Raw genomic sequence first — 20,585 nt, 5'->3', positions numbered from 1 at the left:
TAAGGGACAAAGCACTTAGCATGTCTGGCCCTAACTAAGATCCTACATTCAGGTTCCTAAAATAAATCCATTTATTGCTCCCTCCTGGGTATGCTTTCTCATGCCTAAAAGGAGCATGATGTTGATTATAGCTTTAGCTGCCACACTCTGTAGACTACCCAAGCTTAAGCTGCATGGCCAAATTTAAATGAAAGGACTGAGGGACATGCATTTGCATAATACACACGGAGGAAACAAGGCGGGGAGGTGCAAGGTAGAGCCTGAGATGAAGCAACTGCAAATTCCACCAAGCAAAAAAATAAATAAATAAATTGTATTCCCCACAAAATGTCCACCTCTGCATCCAAATTCTATCATCAGTTAAATTACCCACCTCAACTCAGTGACGTATCCTCAGATACACCTCATACACATTCATTCCTGATGTTTAATTCACTTGAAAGTTGAGCACAGGGCATGTTTTCCTCTCTCTCCGTTTCCTCTTTCCCCATCTCCCTGTGGCGATGTCACAGGGGATTAAGTCACAGAGGCCAAGGGACTTGTTTATGATTCATCTGGAGGGAGGCTGGAACCGGTAGTGGTGCCCACAGGGCCGGCAGCTCGCAGGCTATTTCCCTATCTCCCTCAATTCCCTGTATGTTGGAAGGACACCGAACACTGAAAGTGTCTAGTGAGCCTCTTAGAAGTGAGGCTGAAAGAGAATTCCTGCACATTTGGAATGCACGTGTCTGGATGACGTCAATCATGATGAGAATCCTTCGTCACGGTTTGCTGTGGTATTGTGGGGTAATCCCCAAGACATTTTTTTTTTCCTTACATTAGTAAGCCTCTGTGGTATTCAAGACACTATAAAATAAATATATTATGATATAAAAATCTTTTATCATTTTATTTTTGTGTTTTCCCACTTTCATTGTTCTGCATCTCAAGGTAACAATTTAGAATTCCATTTGTCTTTCACTAAATACAAACTATAGTTGTGTATTTAAAAAACAAGGATTAAGAACTGCAGACATTTGCGTTTAGTTTTTTAGCATTTTAAACATTTCAAAATTTTCAATTTCAAAATTACAGATACATTGCTTGGAGTTTTTTTTTTTTTTAGATTAATCCTTGGCTTGCTGAGAAAGGTGCGGTGTCACTTGCAGTGAGAAGCAGTGGGTAGGTCAGGCATATTTGCGTTGACAAAAGTGTGTTGAGTGTCACATTTGTCAGATCAAACTGCAAGAAAAAACTCTCTTTGGAAGCTCGACTGAGATGCACATAAAATGTAAAAGTTGGTCAAATACATACAACTCTGACTTTCTTTGAATTTCCTTTTGTTTCTTTGTTTGTTTGTTTGCTTGTTGACAGACAGATTTGAATAAAGGACAAGTCTTAACCATACCGATGGCTGCCATTTAAATCTCCTCCAATTCAGTATCAGCTAGTTGCATGCCAGTTTTTTAACAACCTGTTGGAGTTGATTAAGATTTCTAATAGCTGTGTGTGTGTCTTTCGCTGTGGTGTGGCTTGCTTTTATTAAGCCAACTCGCAGCAGGCAAACCACAACCGGCACTGAAGGTTAGTTTGAAGCACATGTTCGACCACAACACTTCTCGAGCTAAGTTTTTCTATTGTTCTGCTATTACCGGCCTCCTTTGTTGGTAATGAAAAGTGGTTTGTTGTTTGTGACAGACTACAGTCTGAAGGTGTTATTCAATGCATTGGTGTCAGGGGAACTAACATATATTACCACTGTTCAGTGGGACTTACTGTCTTCTTTTAATTGCTCTTTTAATTAACTTGCCAAGGCTTGATCTTGTCTGAGGATGCCCGAGCATGCCATTTAGCACAAGGTAATGAGATTAACCTCTCGTTGACCAAGCAAATGTAGATTAAACATTATGACCAAATGAAATGAGCTGGACTTTATTTACTCGTGTGTACGAGCAGGCGGCAGGCAGGCGAGCCACAGCTCTCTCAGCGGTAACATAGCTAAAATGTCAGGGGGATAGAGGGGAGTGTGTTTGGCATTGAGTCGTGAGTGTGGCCTGACCAGCTGCATGGGAAACAGAGAGAACGCAGGCCAGCGCTGGAAAAAAGTACGAAACTCTCTCCCTCTCTGCCCCGCCATCTCGGGAGGGCCCACTGCAGACGGTCGATGGAAACAGGCCACTAATCAGTCAGTCGCAGTCACACATGTGTTTCATCCCCCACACGAAAATAAACACACACACACACACACACACCTACTGTGTCCACAATCCCTCTTTGTCTTGCTCTCCCACCATTAACATACATGCAGAGAATAACATGACCCCCATGAGCATGAAGGCACACCCACGCCACATCCACACGATGAAAAAAACTATCTTTTTTCTCCCCAGCCTTCTCCAAACAAATTCTGTCCACACCTCATTATGAACACGGCTCAACACGAGGCTTCAGGGCATGTAGTACACATGCCAGGCCTTTAGGGGCGCTGTGACTCACCAAACACACCAAAAACGCAGAAGAAGACAGAGCACTTAGAAATTTAGAAGTAGATTCCTACTCATAAACCTGTATATAACTCTAGTACTATCTGTCTATACGTCAGTAACGTCTGCATGTCGTCAGTGATTGTTGTGGTTATTTGATGACACTGCGGACCATGGTGGGGAGAGAGGGGAGCGATTATGTCATCTTTTTTTCCACAGATGATCGTCTTTGCCACGTTTGCCGTCCACACCCCAAGGGGTTGAACGGCACGAGCCGGGGTTTTCGAATTTCCCCACTCTGCGTCCAGTGTTCAAAAAAACACCGCTTCATGTGGATGATAGGCCAAAAACAACATGTTTCGGTTAACCGGTTTCCTGGTGTGGACGGCCCCTCAGTGGCTGAGCAAACTCAACTGGAAACAGCATGAAGACACAACATGTGCCATGTTTTTCTGCTTTTTTTCTTCTTCTTCTTTTTTTTTATAACTTCTTTCCAAGTGATTTCTTGTCCAAAGATTGCAACATTGCTCAACACTGACTGTAATGTCAGTGGACAACAACATGATCATAGTGCCTCAGAGATCTTGAAAATGCTGTCACATCTTGTCAGTATTCAGGACTTATTGTTAACATGCATTGTTCCTCCAAGGATGTGCTTGTGCCAAATCATATTTTATAGCATCCACTTAGAGAATCACAGCACGTTAAAGGCTTCCTGGCACCAAAATGCTTCTTCTTATTGTGCAAATTTAAAGATGACATATTACCCGATTGTATGTTTTTTGAATCATATCAGCAAAATGCATTGCGTCCCTGTTTGTTTTCGTTTAAGTCACATCACAATAACGTCTGTATCATGCATATAGTCCTGGTTCCACAATTCTTGCAGTTTGTCCTCATTTCTTTTTGCACATGAGTTTAACACACGCCTATGACCTACTTTAAAGACCCTCAACCACGGAACCCTTCAATAAAACACACACACACACACACACACACACACACACACACACACACACACACACACACACACACACACACACACACACACACACACACACGCAATTCCTCAATATTTTATAGAAGAACCAAATTCAGTCAACTCTTCAAGTCTCTTATTTGTGAAAATTTAGAAGCTGGCTTTGCGCTCTGAAGAAAGCCTCTGCAGGGATAATTCGAGCCAATTTCAGAGACTTTAGTTGTGACCTTCGCCCCGTTTCCTCCGAGCTCGGGGTGTCACTACAAGCAAATGTCCTTCTCCAAGCCAGAATAAGCTGCCTTGGCCCAGCTAGTGCTGCACCTCGTTTTAATCAGGCTTTGGGGAGTGAAATATGGCCGTGGTGAGCAGGCTGTACCCAAGCTTCATTCATCTGGTTTCAATCTTCTCTCCGCCCTCGGATGTGGCCGCGTGGGCATTCCTTTTCTAGACATGGGGGGTGGGAAGAAGTGTTGCTGAGCAGCACAAAGGGCAGGCTTTTCTGGTTAGAGAAGTGTGCCTGCGTGTGTGTGTGTGTGCAGGCTTTTTGGTGACTATGAACAGCCTGCTGTGTCCTGAGAATTGAACAAAGTTTGAGTACTTCAAGGACTGTTGCTTTTGTGTAGTTATGTATGATTTTAACCAGAGTCTTACGTTGTGTCAGAGTCAATATAAACACATTTTGTTCAGTGAATATTTGCTGTATGTGTATGTAGAAATACTGAATATCAGATGCATATTTATTTGTCCGCCTGTTTGTGTGTGTGTGTGTGTGTGTGTGCGTGCGTGCGTCCGTGCGTGCGTGTGTGTGTTGCAGGTGAATAAGGTTAGTCTCTTGCATCAGTGGGTTTAGCTAATCATCAGGACAGATGGTTGGTTGGTCCATTAGCTCTCCTAAATGAGCCTAAGTGAGGCCTTTCCTGGAACCCTTGCATCCCCCGCTGACCTCCCTGGCCATCACACAGCCACCACTCTGGCCCTGTCAGCCATCTCACCAGTCAACACCTCTCAGCATACAGCTGCCAAAACAGACGTGGCATCTGCTCACCTCTGGGGAAATGGCAGCCATCGACGTGTCCTTCGCAGTCAAGGGCTAGGATGGATAGGTTACCTGATTGTCCTTTGCAGCATTAGCGGCTGCAACAATATCATCCTGTCGTTTGCATTGGAGGCGTCATTTACTTCATTTTCCATATAGCCTGTCTACTGAAATGAAGTGTCAGATGCATACCATAGGAGTGGCGACAGAACTAATAAGTCAGTGACGCAACGCACGTGCGCTGAGCGGATGGTAGAGCAAGTCAACGTCCCGTCTGTTTTCAATTAGCCGTTGAAATGTACAACATGGGAGCGGCTCTGCTCTACTCAGTTGCTATCCTCTTGTGGATCCAGCAGCGTACATTAGGGTTTTTACTGAGGAAAGGCTTCGGTATCGAACCCCAGATGAACTCAGACTTTAGACAGTGACAAATAATCTCAGCGATCTAAATAATAAAAAAATTTCCTACAAACATTTTTTTTCCCTTTGTGTGCACAGAGAAGAAGAATAAGGGAAGTTCTTGAATCCCCACACACCCCAGACTATGAACGCATAAAATGTGGAGCTTGCATGTCCACAGTGGAACTATCTTGCATTGTTTGTGATGCTAAACTTTAGCGCTGTTCCAAATATAGCACTCGCTCTGGGCTTGTTTTCTTCCTCTTCTCCTTGCTCGTCACGTGCCAGCAAACTTAACCATATAGCCCGCTGTGGTTTTTATTGTCTTCCCACAAGATGTTAAATGCGTCTTTCAAACACCGCTGGGGTATTGAGCTGCATTTAATAAAAGCCAGGGGTGTAGTACTTTATAGTGCACGAGGCAGATAGTACTTGAAGTTTTCATCGGTCTCACACTACTGTGAAGCATCCATCATCGAGGTGACCACGATGCATTCCACTTCCTGTGGCCATACACCTAGTCAGCTCTATTTTCAACCTAATGGACATAAAAAATTGCAGATTGCAGCAAAATGGACTTGGCAGCACAAAAGCTTATTAAGTATTGATCCACTGAGGTCAGTGCCCATGTCCAGCCACTCCAACAATGTGAGAGGAGTTCATTCACATGCTTGCCAGCCACAAATTGAGATTAGAGTACATAAATAACTGAGGAAATTGAAGAACATTTCTCGAACAGAGGACCATGCCCACAGTTACCTGATGTGCTCACAAAAGCTGTGTGAGGAAAGTGTTGTTCATATGTATGCTGAGGGCTGTTTGGTGTTTGTATCATAGCCCATCTGTCCAAACTCCAGCAGAGCTGAGTTGATATTATAGCATACCGAGGCTCAACAGGAAATGATTTAACTTGATCAGCAGCAGGCGAACCTGTCTTCTACAGTGGTTTAATGAATACAGCTCATCTTGTTTCTCACCGCACCATCTGTCAGGCATGCAGGGTCATAAAGAGTTTGAACTCAGCAAAAAACACAACCACTGATTTGTGTATGTTGTGCTGGTCATATTGATACTGGAAATCTTTGTGAATCCCCCCCTCAAGTATTCTCAGTCTCTTTTTAAATGCAATAGCAAGTGTGTCACTCGGATCACGAAGTTAGGCTTGGACTTGGTTCAGAGAAAAACTGGGAAATAATGAAATGTTCTGTGGAGGAATCGAGAGAAAGTTTTGTTTGTGAGGAGAAACCAAATCTGATTCCTGTCAAAGCAAATATAATTTCTCTAACTGGATTTGGAACTGTTTTCTTTTGATATCTCAAAGCGCTGACTTGCTGCTTTGAAACCAAGCAATTGTTTTTGCTCCCGTCTCAGACACAAGCCAGTGAAAATCAGTTTCAGCAAAAAGTCCTTGGTCGCTGAAAAAAAAAAGCTTCATTACAGAAAGACCTTTTTTTTTTCTTTTTTTTAAAACACATTTTAATACGTAAAAGGACTCTCTCTGTGCTCCATTAAAATGTGTTTCCTCAGTGGGGGACCTCAGGTTTATTCAAGGCTACGTGCATGTGCTGCAGGGAGGATGTGCCTTTTACTTCTCTGCACGTACTTGCACACAGCTTCAGTCACCTTGGTGATAAGTTTCTGTAAGACGTTTATTCCTTCTCTTCTTTGCGTGCTATAGTCTTGGATGTGGAGGCGCTGGTGCAGAACAAAATGAATATCAACACACGCCGGTTTGTTTAGTCTTTGCCAGATGTTGGGAGAATCCGTGACTGTGTGGAGGGGTCACTGTCTAAGGCCCATTTAACTGAATCGTGTTATCTGGTGCAAAACAGACCATTTGACATTTGGACCTTGTTCAGTCAGAACACATTAAAGGGAGCAAAAATATCTTGAATGTTTGGGTTTTTTTTAGCTGACTGCAACTCTTTTAGTGGTTTACCACCATGAAAACTTATGGTTATCGTTCTTTAGATCAGGTGTAAAGTCTGTAAGATGCAATGAAATAATGAAGATTTTAGGAGGGGACCAGTCTTTTTCTGATAATGATCTTTTTTTTAAGAAATTGTTCACATATTAAAACATTGTGCTCCATTTCTTTTGTTGTTGTTTTATAAATGTATTGCTTGTTTTCATTTTGTTTTCTGTTTGCTTCCTTAAAGTCACTTATGACATTTTACAAAATGCACCCTTTCTTCTCCAGCAAAATTAAAGAGAAAGTAGAAAATCTTTGAGGAAACCAAAGAGTGGGTGTGGTGTTGGGTTTTTTTTCCAAATGTGCCATATTTTGTACAACATTATCAGAAGATGTTATCGCAAATGAAAAGAAGTTACATCTGTAATACTTTTTATGTGTAAAGTCAAATCTTTTGAGCTGAATTTAATGTGCATGTGAAATTAAAACAGATAAAAAAAGATTTGTTTCACAACCACAGCAGGTAAGACAGTGGCTGGGTTATAGATACCTATATTCCACTCAGTTGAGCATGTCACTTTGATTATATTATCATTGTTAATAACCGTTAATAACACTTTAATTGTAATATTCCACCAGTATTTCATGCCCTGCTCATCCACTGTGAACACACAGAGTAGGTGTGTAGTGTTCTTGCAGAGCCTAACCCAAAAGCATTGAAAGCATGCGAGGTAGAATAAATGTTGCACCCGGGACTTCAAACTACAGACCAAAGTGTATCCCTGGTGGAGAATCTTGTGCTTTTTGAACAGTTTGAGGCTATATCTAAAAGATTTATGGAGCAGCCATAGCATCTCGGACAGCGACACCCATGAATGTGGGTGACGCCACCAGATGCAGCGCTGATAAGATGTGTATAGCACTGTAAGCAGGTTTTACTGACTCTTGGTCCCTTGGGGAATTGTGTAATTAGCCCCCCCATCTCCTCCCTACTTTCTTATTTTGCTGAGGGAAAATGCTGAATACTTCAGGGGAATTAGAAGTGCTTGTCGCAAAACTAATTTCGGATCTATTTTGAGGATTTGTCAGCGGGATGGCGTTGCTATCGCTCGAAATGACAGAGATGATAAGGCCATGAAACGGATGCTAATGAACGCAAAAAGAGTAGCACAAGGTGAGCGTTTACCAAAGGGCCTTACATTATTCAGACCTCAGTGGTATTTCATCTCCTTTTTTCTTTTCTCATTTGCCTCCCCCCTCCAGGTTCAAGGGATTATTGTTGGAATGATTCGATTCCCTGGGCTTTAAACCCACCATTGCGTCTCCAGTCAGCTTTCTTAGAGACCTCTCATCACAGATGGGAATGATCAGTATGACCCTGACTCTTTGAAGTTTTACCTCAAGCCTCAGCTGGATCATTGATCCAGAGGCTGTTATACTGCACAGTGCTACAAATAGTGGCAATATAAATTGAGGACACCCTGATACTTATGAGTACATTACCAAGCTTCTCGCTTCCTGTGATGATAAGCAGCACGACAACTCACAGATGTACATGCCAAAACTCGTGAAGTTAAAGCAGACGCACCATAAATAAAAGCTTCACATGCAGACATGCTGTAATAAAAACACTTGAGATCCAGGCTAATGGTAGGAACCAAATAACCCACACTGAAAATAGTATTTTCTTAGTTAAAGCACAACATCAAGCACTAATAAACAAAACAGGGAAACTCGTGAATTCAGTCACAGTAATTTCGTCAAGTGTGTGTACTTTTTGTCTGCTAGAGGAGCAAATCACATGATACAAGAAGTAAGATCGTTGCTCGACTATGACGTCCCAATTAAAGTAGATCATTTAGTCTCTTAAGTAGTTATCTGGCTTGCATGTGGTCCTCCTACATCTTCTGTAACCATTTGTTTCCCAGACAGATGGACTAAAAATAATGATGGATAACATCATCTGGTTCACGCATACAGTAATAACAATTTTCATTTTATGATCAAGATAAAAAGGCAGTACTTTTACTGAAGGGATTGTCTATCATAAATGCACCCTTGTTAACAAGTGCATGTGTTAACTATGACTATTATTTCTTTGAAATATAGAGTTATTTTGATCTTGGTGTTTTGTGAGAAATCCCCGAAATGTCTGGATGTACATGACCAGGGCTTAATCACTTCACAAAGCAAATCAATTGAGAGATTGAGAGAACAGTCAGATCAACTTAACATCTGATTTATATCAAACTCTGGTTGTGAAACAATGCTTTTCTGCTTGTCAACCTAATCAAATATGGCAAATAATAGTTAACTTTCCAATCACAGAAAGTCAGTGATTTTATATCTATTATCACTCGCAGAAGAAGTCTTCAGGTTTTAAACAACAGTGAAACAAAATAATACTTATTATTTAAGCAATGATCAACAAGAAAATAGTTATTTCAATAACCGCATGTTAGCTGTTGCTAATTAGCACTTAGATCTTATTTGTTTATTTTCCACATTTCCAATTAATGACTCTCTGTGTTTATAAACTGTTAGTGACAAAAGCTCCATGTCAGCGGAAGGTGGAAGTCGGTGGCTGAGTGTGAGGCAAAAAGGATTATGGGATTTCATCCCTTCAAAGAACCAGCCTCCAGTCAGGGGAAAAAACAACCCCTTTGATTTCCACAGGAGCAATATATTCATGACTTGGACCTTGAAACTACAAGGAGACTAGTGTAGTGTGCCATATGCAAAACATGTGTTTTAATGGGGCATGATAACTCGGTACATTTAAAGAGCCTTGGCCCTTAAGAAGCTGTAATTATAAAACGAGCTGTGACTGTGTGAATAAAGGACTCTTTCTCAGAGAGCATGGTGGTTGTTTACACAGGCGCTTCGTTTGCTCAAAAAAAGTTGAGGTACCCTTTTGTCTCATGAGACAATCTTCTGAAGTTCCTCAAAACACAGATATCAAGAGAAGAGGGCAAGAAATGACCTACCTGTCAATCTCTGTCACATTGGTGGTATCCATAGGGTATGTGTTCGGCCTTTGGAGAATCATGTGGATGGTAAAAGACACAACCTTTAAAAAAAAAAATGCTGACCTGTGAATTTTTTGCTGTTGTCTCATACCCTGTGCTCCTCTCAGCATGTCCCCAAGTCAGCTAAAAAACAGTTCTATGTCAGCAGTGGGAATAGATGGATTGTAGGGTGACCTGATAGCCAGGAGGTGAGATTGCAAATTACATGCAAAAGCTGTCAACAGTGAGCGCACAGTTCAATTCTCGACAGGCTTTTCAAAAGCAACATTGGGTTATTTATGCCATATGAAAGCTTGCCTGATAGAGACTTCGAACCCTACGTGCAATTTCGGCCAAAATTGTCTTCTCACTGCGGCTTTTCTCTGTACTTCTCTCCTTGGTAAACCTGTAATTGACAGAAGACAAACAGTTTTGGCACACACTGGCAGTGCTGGGAGATTAAAGTTACTTTTCCCTGCTGCAGTGAAGCTGTAAACGTCACTCAAATGTGACTGGAGTCTGCATGTCTCACACAGCTGTATTTTAAATCACATGTTTGTGTGCTGAGGCACAGTTTTACTGTCAGCAGGAGATACTCCCTCAACCCTGTCTCTTGTAGATAGGCAGCAGTGGATGTGCCTTTGTAACCGAGCATGTGTTGCCATAAAGCATACATCAAGCACACCAGCGCTCATGCATCTACATAAAAAGTAGTTGTGCGCGCATGTGTTCTATAGTGGAAAAGCAGCATGAATGCACACAGTGGGGAATTGTCAGAAGGAGTAATACAGGCGGTACCGCAGATGTTGTTTTTCTTTTTTTTGTGTGCATCTGCAAACCTGTGACTAAAGCCACTTCTGCAATGGTGTAATCTTCCCTCCACATCAGTGACTTACCATAGGAGCTCAAAATAAGGCACTGCGCCACTCCACCACTCCCCCTTAACCCATTTTTCTCTGTCCTTTCAGTCCATTTTTTTCCCCTTCTGATCTGCGGTGTTGGAGTACCAGAGGTCATAAGCTTTGGACATGGCAAAGGCCCCGGCTAGCCTGATGTGCTGACTGAGAGGATATGGGGCTTGACTTTGGGCAGCGCAAAAGATCCAGGCCTGTCTTGTTTGTCTGTCTGTCCGTCTCACTGGCTACACTATAATGAGATTGCAGGGCTCTGTAAGGCGGATTTACTGGAGCACAACTCCCCCTAGGGCCTTTTCATAGAAATTGGTTCCTCCATATTTCACCCGAGCCTCTCACTCACTCTCTCTCTCTCTCTCTCTCTTTGTCAAACGTGTCTATAGCACACTCTCTTACTAAACCTCTGCTGTTAGTACCCAGTTTCTTTAGTTAATTATGAAGTGTTTCTTTGCAGCCCCATCTGTATGTTGAAGTTTGAACAGACTCATGAAAGCATGAAATGGAGCTCAGAAAAAGAGACACAATAGAGGAAGAAGAGGGATGGAGGATCTGGCCTGGAAATTTGCACCAGATACTAAATCGCCAGTCCGCTTTACATTTATCTCTATTGCGATATGTTTCAGCTATTTATTTTTTTTATTATGGCCTCACCCATGTCATATTAAATCTTGTGAAGGCATGAGAATGCACAAATATCTCTGTGACAAAATAATGTTATCAAGGCAAAAGCTTATAAAGTCCACAGTGTTTGTTTTTAGGTCACCTTACAGCAAACTGAAAGACAAGGTCATGAGCCCACGCTAAACCCAAACAGAGCTCTCATGGTGTGTGTGCAAAGCTGCCACATTGATGAGTCCTGTTGTGTCTCCATAGCTGATGTTGACACAAATGATGGGGTCTTGTAGTCAAACCACCCCAGCTGTGCACACGGTGAATGAGGCCAATCCGAATGCAAGCTCAAACTCACATCAAGGCAAGCTTATTTTGGGAGCACCGTGTCATCCATTCCAGAGCACAAAAGCCCCTCTGCAAGACCATAAATAAGTAGGAACATGGTGAGCAGTGGCTGTATACCAACGAAAAAAGCTTGACTTGCCTGCCTAGACTTTCTGTTGAATACAACTTATATCTTATTTTTTCATGAAACCATATTGTGGGTTTTCTCTGTGAAATACATGGATTTTATGGCCTTACAAAGCTCCGGTGATTGGGGGGAAAAAGAAGCATATTTGTGTCATGAAAAATGCAGAGATGGGGAGGTGACCCGACTACTTCTCTGAAGGTGAACTTGAAGTTGACTATTGAAGCGTCTGATATTTTGTCTGGAAAAAGATTGCAGTTCTCAGGTCACCCTGGTGCTATCTATCTTTCACGTAAACTCTTCCATTCAGCAAGCCCACAGTTAAAGCAGTTAAAGATGAGGTGGGAGGTGAAAGAAGGAGCAGCCAGCTCTTATCAGGCCGACTACACAGCGCCGGGTTCAGCCCCGGGCTGCCGATGAGTGTAGTAGAAATGATTATAGAGGTTAGCCTGAAGAGTTGAGGGGAGACAATCCCCCCATCCCCATTCCCAATACTACCATCAAGCAGAACTAGCACCATCAGGGTTCAACCAGCTGTATGTGGTATTGAACTCATGGTCTGAGCCATATTGCGCTTGAAATTTCTTTACGCTGCAAAGCTCCCTCTTGTCTGACATCCACACTGATATCGGCAGGAAGCCGACAAGATAAATGACCCTGCAAATGCTGCATTAAAAAGTCATAAATGGGGATACCTTTAGGGTGCAGGAGCTCCAATGTGTGGAGGATTGGCCCTTATTTTTCTGCTGACTCGTGATTTGAACAGAGCAGGTGGGGCAACAGATCAGACACACCTCAGCAATTTGTCCTGCTAGTCTTGGGCTACCAACGGGAAACAGAACCACTCAGCCAAGAGCAAATTCCTCTCACTTGCACTCATTCAAAACTAGTGGATGCCAATTGGAAACTTTGTATTTGATTGACAGTGAGTGGCCCAAAGTCCAACTCATAAAATAGAGAGAGAGCTTAAACAAAAGTTGAAGAAGTGCTGAAATCCACTGGCTGATGTCATTTGTATGACTGAAGCTCCTTCGGGGAAAAGTGTTCTTTTTTTTGTCAGGCTGCTCTTCGCCTCTCCATCCAGCATCAGCACTGACTCATTGGTTTCACAGCACAGAGTTGACATTTTCATTGGACCAAAGATCACTTACGGGACAGGGTGTTGGCTCCTATGAGGGTGCACCAGTGAACAAGTGGACAGGCTCCCAGCGAGTGCTCATGCATTCACATGGCCTCCTGTGCAACATTTGACAGACAGTGATTACGTCGGTGGAACAAAAAGACCCTCTTACTGACGATATCACTGGGCTGAGTCAGTCCACCGCAGACATACCACCTGTCAATACGTATAGTTTTCCTCCAGACGTGTACCCCACACTATGGTGTTTATTTATCCTGCACAAACTGGGGGGCATATTGAGTTGCTGAGCACCTATTAAGTCGCGTGATAATGAAACGGAGCAACAATATTTGTACAGCCTGTACATTTCATTTCAAATGAGCATCTGCCAGGCTGGCTAACTTTTATTTTTGGCACTCAGGCTCCCCTGAAGGGATTGGCTCATGCAACAATTAAATTAAAAGCAGGTAGTTAGGTTAAATGTTGTAGAGCCAAAAATATAACTCAGCTTTGCTCAGTAGAGTCCCGCAGCATTGTACAGTCTCTCCACCCGGTGGAGGGAGGTAAATATCTCTCTGGTGCACCACTCCCTCGCCCCACACTCACACACCCACGGCGTTCATAGTTTCAGCTTTCAGCAAGCTCCTGTGACGCCTTTGGCTAATTCCACACAAACCCACCGGGCTGTCCAGCATCCTCCAATAAATTAGCCTTGCTGCTCCCCCCACTAAGACGCAGACCCTGACAGTCTGGCTCGTGCCCAAAGTCACTCACTTGTGCACACACTCATAATTATTGCTGCTTCTTACTGCAACCCAAGCTTCTAACTGACTACCTTGTGGGAATATTTAGCATGCACATTATTCTGTGTGCATATTCCTTTGTTATGTTATGGATGTTGCAAAATGTTGTGGTTTCATGTCGGAACTCTTTTTTTTTTTTTATCACGAAGAGGAACAAGAGAAAGAATATTTTTTTTACTTTTAGTCCCACAAGCTTTGACGGAAATGTTTGTGTCAGTACTGGAACTCCTCAAAACTGCTGAAGTGAATAACAGTAGATTTGCAAACGATCATCATAATGGTTTGACTTCCAATGCCAAACTTTATTCTCTGTAAACAGAATCCCCATTCTGTCTCTCTTCAGTAAGCTGCTGTGACATATCTCAGGATCTGTCAAATAGTGATTGGGATTCTGGGTCATATCATTCTGTGAGTCTTCCGTCTCAATTTCCTCCATCGCCACGGTTTTACTTCCTATCCGCAGCATCTGTCTCTTGTCTCAAGCTTGATTCGAGCTCGTCTAGCCGTGTGACATGTCTCTACCTCTCTGCTCACCGTTTCTTCTTTTTTTTCTTCTTCTTCTTCTCTCTCTTATAGTTCTGCTCAGCCTGCTGTCAGTCCGGGCGCAGACGGAGATGAAGAAGGTTGTTGGGGACAATGCCACCTTACCATGCCACCACCAGTTCCAGTCGTCTGGCTCTCTTGACATCGAGTGGCTACTGCACAAACCTAACTCCAAACAGAAAGTGGTGAGCTTGATACTGCTTTCTGGTTGTCTTCCCATACTACGCATCATCAACATACAGAATGAAAAGTTTCTTTCACTCTGACACCATCATAAGCTCAACAGCTCAACTTGTTTTTTCACTCATAGTGAAGCTGCTCCAGAATATCGATCTACTTAGCACATATCTTTTCCTCCTCTTCATTTGCTGCTGTTCCTCTTTTTTTGGTCAGTAAGACACAGTCAATTTTCATCTGTCCTTAGCTTTCCCTCCATTTCAGCTTCACTGATTGGTTTCCAACTGGCGTCATAATAGTTGCCCATTAACTCAATGGCCAAAAGTTACTGTGGCACTTCAAATTTTAGTGCCATCCACAAAGGAAATATCCAGCAGCAGAATGTTCCTAAGCTCATTTTATATTTGTAAATTTGGACCCTTTGCCTTGGTTTTTCAAAACACACACACACACACACACACACACACACACACACACACACACACACACACACACACAAAAAGTACATGAATACTGGAACTCCTGCAAATTGACATGAAAAACAAGCCTAATTATGTTTTTATAACTTATAAACTCTGGCGTCGCTGTTAGCTTGGTAGCATAAGTATTATGTGGCCTAGTAAACTACAATTGCTCATTCAAGTTAAGGATATCTAAAGTGATACCACAGTTACTCCCTTTAGAGCAACCTCAGCAGGGAGTCCAGTTTCTTTACTACCACAAAAAAAGTAATGAGACTCACACAGTGTCTACACAGGATGTTTTCAGGGAGCAGTATGTTAGCAGATGCAGTATTAAGCTTGAGATACTTCCGAGCCCAATACACAATAGAGACCTGAAAAACATCCATGTAAACTGGAGGATCAAGAGCTGAATTTTATGGGCATGCATGACGATACATGACCATACAGAGAAATATTTATCCTGCTCAGTATGTCAGTGTGACGTATTGAAAACTATTGCTCATTCACTGAATACCCAGCCTTGTCCCGCAGACTTCCTGAAGAGTTTTCAGATCAATAACTGTTTTATTGAAGCTTGTTGCTAATTTGGTTGGTTTTATTAAATTAAGTTCAAGACTTCATAAAATATGCACAAAAAGTAAGGACTTTGTATATCTTTGTTGGAACAATGCTTTTTGGAAAGCCTGATTTTTTCACTTTAAAATGGTGCAACATTTTGGAAAGCATTTGCGGGATGAGAAGCAGAAAGTATTTGGGTTGCAACCAAAACTATTTTGTGAAATTGTCACTGCAAAACAGCATATCTTTTTTGTTGCGAGCTTCTGTGGAACGTGTGCACCTAAGACAACTTCTCAATCAGCCCAATTCACTTTTTTCATTTATTTGGTTCAGTAAAATTGTTGTTTCCTAGTTGATGATTTGGGAAACATCTTTGGCTTTGTTAGCACACGTGAAATCAAGAGATAGCAGCTAATGTTAGCGTCACTCGTAATCACACCTTCCATAACTCTGTCCTCCAGTCTTTAAATGGCTTAACTCGGCTTTATGTCTCAGCTTTCAGTATTATTCCACTGATTTTTGAATCGCTGTCTTTCTCCAACAAGAATTGAGCATAGTATCTGATAGCGGACAGTGTATAAAGTCTCACCAGCGTTTTCTTTGTGAAGAGATTTCTGTTCTCTCTGGAAGCCGTTTGCCTGTGTGCCGCTGTGCCGGTTGGCAAAGGGAAGCGTAGCACTGTGAGAAAGGAAGGAATAGTCTCGTGTAGAGGGAGAAAAGAGGGGCTAGGAATGAAAGAATGGCGAAAACGAGTATCTTGTGCTTTGATGATTCAGAGAGGGGCTGCCACATTGCGATGAATATTTAACAGGAAGATAACATTGAAGGCACCATTAATTAAAATCAAACGTCTGAAAATTTGATTAGGAAAGAGACTGTGCCTGTAGCTGAATGAATAAATCATTCTTTTGTTCTGCTGGAAGGCCATGTTCAGAAGGAAAGAGCATCTCGTCAACATTTAGCCTCTGTTAGCAAATGTACAGGATACATGTGTTAAGGACACAGAGGGGCTTCAAACAGGTCACTTATAAAAAGATCTCATGTTTTTTTATAGTGTTGCTCTTTCAACCAGTTATGTTTATTAAAATAAAATCTTGCCATTGCGACAGCCACAAACCTGAAGCCCCCTCGAAGCTAAAATTACTAAACAGATTATCATCCTTTTCTTGAAAGATTACACCAGCAGTGGTGCCACATTATTCAGATCCCACCCTGGGCTTTATCAGAGCGTGACTGCAGCCATTCCAGCAGATCATTTTGACCACAAATGCCATGCACTGATCTGATAAATAATTCATAAATGGTCCAGTGAAATGACACTGCCCGTCCTCTGTATGTCTGCGATTGCCGTATTTACTTCATCAAACATAAAACTATATATATATGCAACTGTGAAAACAAGACCTTCGTGTCTTAAGTTATTGTATACAAAATAATGATGTAATCTGGTCACAGCAATACCTCAGCAATACCACACAGACAAACAATCACACATACACAGAGTCACACATACAATTTAGAGTAAAGTCAAATATATGTCTTTGAGCTGTCGGAGATCACATGATTATTCAGAGAAAAGATATAGAACATGCAAACTTGACACAGAAAGACTCCTGACAGGACTTAAGCACCTGAGCTAACCAGGATATACCATCCAGCCAGCATTTATAATCATTTGTTTTAATAAAATCTGCAATCTGATTTTGAAAAAAACCTGCATGAATTAAAAAAAACTAATAAGATTCCCATCAGTACACAGTGCACTCAGATTTCAGATTCTGTCTTGTTTATAGTTATTTGAAAATCCAGTGAAGGCAGACCTGCTAAATGTCTCCGTATAGTGTTTTCAATTTTCACTGAATAAACAAACCACCTCATTTAAATTGCAAAATATGTTAACAGCCTTTGGTCGTTTCGCTAAATTCTCTTTAAATTTCTCTCGCTTACTGACGCTTTGGCTATCTATCAGCCTCATAAGCACGTTCCCAGAATGCACTCAGACATAACCAGGAGCCTAAACACATACACATGTGGTGTTGTCTCCCCTCACATATCTCTGAGTAATAAATGTCCAGAGTTTGTGAAATCGGTGGATGCATGCCCACAGGCAGATGTTTTAAAATATGCCCTACTTTGTGTAGGTGCCAGAACCATGTCATGTTTAGCCTGTAGCCTTGGCCCAGCAATGTATGTCTGTTTGCATTCGTGATGCTTTACGGGTTTGCTTGGAAGGAGGGCTGTGTGTGGAGGTCCGGTTATATGTGTGCGTACGTGTAAATGGCCAGTCGTCACCTGTGATCACAGCAGGTGCCCCTGTTTCTTAGGCACTGATGCACTGTGGCACCAGCATTTAGCAGTCCCCATCTGCAGGCTCTCACTTGCCCTGAGTAATAGGCCACTGTGACAGCTGGGTTTGTTTTGTCTGTGTGTGTGTGTGTGTGTGTGTGTGTGTGTGTGTGTGTGTGCGTGCGTGCGTGCGTGCGTGCGTGCGTGCGTGCGTGCGTGCGTGCGTGCGTGCGTGCGTGCATGTGTTTGTGTTTGCAGAGAGAGAGATACAAACACAATACACAAATAAGCAAATAGAAACAGGCAGAGAGGAGAAAATGAGAGCTTTTCTTGTCCAGGTAAACCGATACCACATTCCAAATGAACTAATATTTCCTTTGAAGGCCCAGTCTTTGCAAACATCAATGAACACTTCCTAAAAAAAAGACAAATAAAACAAATATCAAGAACAGCAAACTGTGATTGGCACATAATTTTCTGTTGTAGTTCTGATGATGACTTGCTTTATTTGATCATTGTTTCATGGGCTACTTAATTAATAAATTTTTTAATAGTCAGATATGATCAACACAACAATAACAATACAGTATATGAGAAAAATCATTCATAAAGATACACACTATAAAATTATTAAATGCTGTATGAAATCCATCCATCCACATACATACATACATACATACATACATACATACATACATACATACATACATACATACATACATTGAAAGACACATACATATACAGACAGAAAAACATACAATACAAGCATGCACATACACATGTGCAGACTCACAATCATTTAGCCCTCGAAACCTTAGAAATAGAAGAAATAGGAGTTTCTTTATCTGTCACAGGTACACAGTGTGGGACAAAGGGAGATTTTTTTCTGTGCTTCTCACCCATTCAAAAGGAGCACTGGGCATCCATTGTGTGCATTCACGAGGCATTTTGGGTTCTGAAGGCCTTTCTTAAGGGTTCTTGATGGTTTTGAATATAGTGGGAACAAGTGGGCATTCATAAAATATCCGCTGGAGAAAATGTCATGTTCAGCGTGTGAATATGCTGACACATTCAAGTTAACTTTTTTTTGTCAAACATGCTATGTGATATAAGTTATCATCTATAACAAGTAAGATTGGGTCTCTACTGAATTGTATTTTTTTTTTATAGTCCTACTCTGACAAACAGAATACCGTGTGGGCTTTTCTCAACATGCCCTCCTCAATAACAAAATGTAAAAAATACTTTGCTGCTCTATGTTCACTCTTCAGGTGAAGTACTTTGTACTAATTACCCCATAATGTTGTATTTATCACGACAATACTACTCTTACTGTTTCTAGGGAGGCATTAGTTGTGTTGACTGTTATTTTGTTGGGGTTTTACTTTAATCTTTTTTCTCGGTTCCAAAATAAGTTTTTATTGACATAATTGTTGCTCATTTTGACAGCTCTGCTTGTGGATGGACTATACAGAGATAACAATGCGCAAAGATGATGAGCTAAATGAACTCTGGCAGGATACTGGCATTCTCGCAAATGCATTCATTTGTGTAATAATATTTCCCATGTGTTAATTAAAAGTGATTGCTAACAACGTTACCCATGTGTGCCGGTATTCTTGCTCGAGACTGTGCATCCACTCTGGGACCTTGTGGGTATGTCTTATCTAACCATTACAGTTATGTCATTTTAAATGTTAATGGCAGTCGCACAGACACATACATCAAGGGGATTACTGTTGTGATGTACTTGTTAAGTTAACAAAATGTGCTAACAAGTCATATGAAAGTAATACTTGACAGTTTGGATACATTTATCAGATGAATGACCACGGTATCTACTGTTAAAATATAGGTTTGCGGGTCCGAGACGAATTTGAAATGGCCCATGTAGAGCTATCATCATTTGAAAGGTTTGAGTAGTTTGATGATTAAACCCTCCACACAGTGGTATAGTGGTTAGCACTCATGTCACATCAGGAAATCCCCAGTTTGAGGCCTTTTTTTGCATGGCTTTTACACATTGTCCCCGTGACTACATGGACTTTCTTAAAGTACTGCTGTTTCCTCCTACTATACCAAAACATGCATTTGATTGTCAATGGTGACTCTAGGTTGTCCAACTTGTATGATAAACCTGATCTGTGATTGCTTTCTTTCCCTCATGTAGATTATCACCTTTTTCGGGGGCCAAGTGTACACCAATGAGGCGGCCGGAAGCGATGCCAGTCGTCTGTCCTTTGCAGGGGATTACCTGAGTGGAGACGCCTCCCTGCTGATCAGTGATCTGCTGCTGACCGACTCAGGGGAATACTCCTGTAAAGTCAAGACTGGGGGAAAGTACCACTGGGGCCAGGTCAAACTCATTGTGCTGGGTAAGCACACTCAGGGTCTAGACGCACACAGGTGCACCCATTATCAAGTTATACGAAACCCATTTGTACAGATAAAAAAAACACACACACACACACACACACACACAGTCCCTCTCACAGACACACGTAGACCTAATCACCAGATCATTAGCCGGGCACATTTCCTCCGTCATGCTTACTGGACCAATAATTCAATTTGATTCAGACAGTGTGATTTGATTGTACTTGTGCTGTTTGGGTTTCATTTGGATTGGTTACCTGATGAGGTGAGACCAGAAACATGAAACTGGTTTTGGAATAACGCAGCACTGATTTATCAGTTATGGACAAAGTTACAGGGACACACATCAAGTCAAATACATTTGATTATTTTCAGTCCCATGGGCGAGCAATGGGAAAACAGAAGACAGGCCCTTTTTTTTAATTTTTATTTGCTGTATTCTGGGTAATCAAATTGAGTAGTTAAGA

General features: G+C 41.8%; 1 protein-coding gene across 1 annotated transcript in view; it reads left to right on the top strand.

Annotated features, from left to right (window-relative positions):
* clmpb (CXADR like membrane protein b) overlaps positions 1–20,585 on the top strand; it is a 71,496-nt gene that overhangs the window by 38,445 nt on the left and 12,466 nt on the right. The window contains exons 2-3 of the mRNA XM_080507625.1: positions 14,291–14,442; positions 19,913–20,117. Of these exons, the coding sequence (XP_080363751.1) occupies positions 14,291–14,442; positions 19,913–20,117 (357 nt within the window). The remainder of the gene's footprint in view (positions 1–14,290; positions 14,443–19,912; positions 20,118–20,585) is intronic.

The sequence above is a fragment of the Blennius ocellaris genome (genome assembly GCF_963422515.1).
Source record: "Blennius ocellaris genome assembly, chromosome: 2".
NCBI classification, from domain to species: Eukaryota; Metazoa; Chordata; class Actinopteri; order Blenniiformes; family Blenniidae; genus Blennius; species Blennius ocellaris.
The sequence above is the reverse complement of the archived record's forward strand: the minus strand, read 5'-3'. Positions and strand labels throughout refer to the sequence as shown.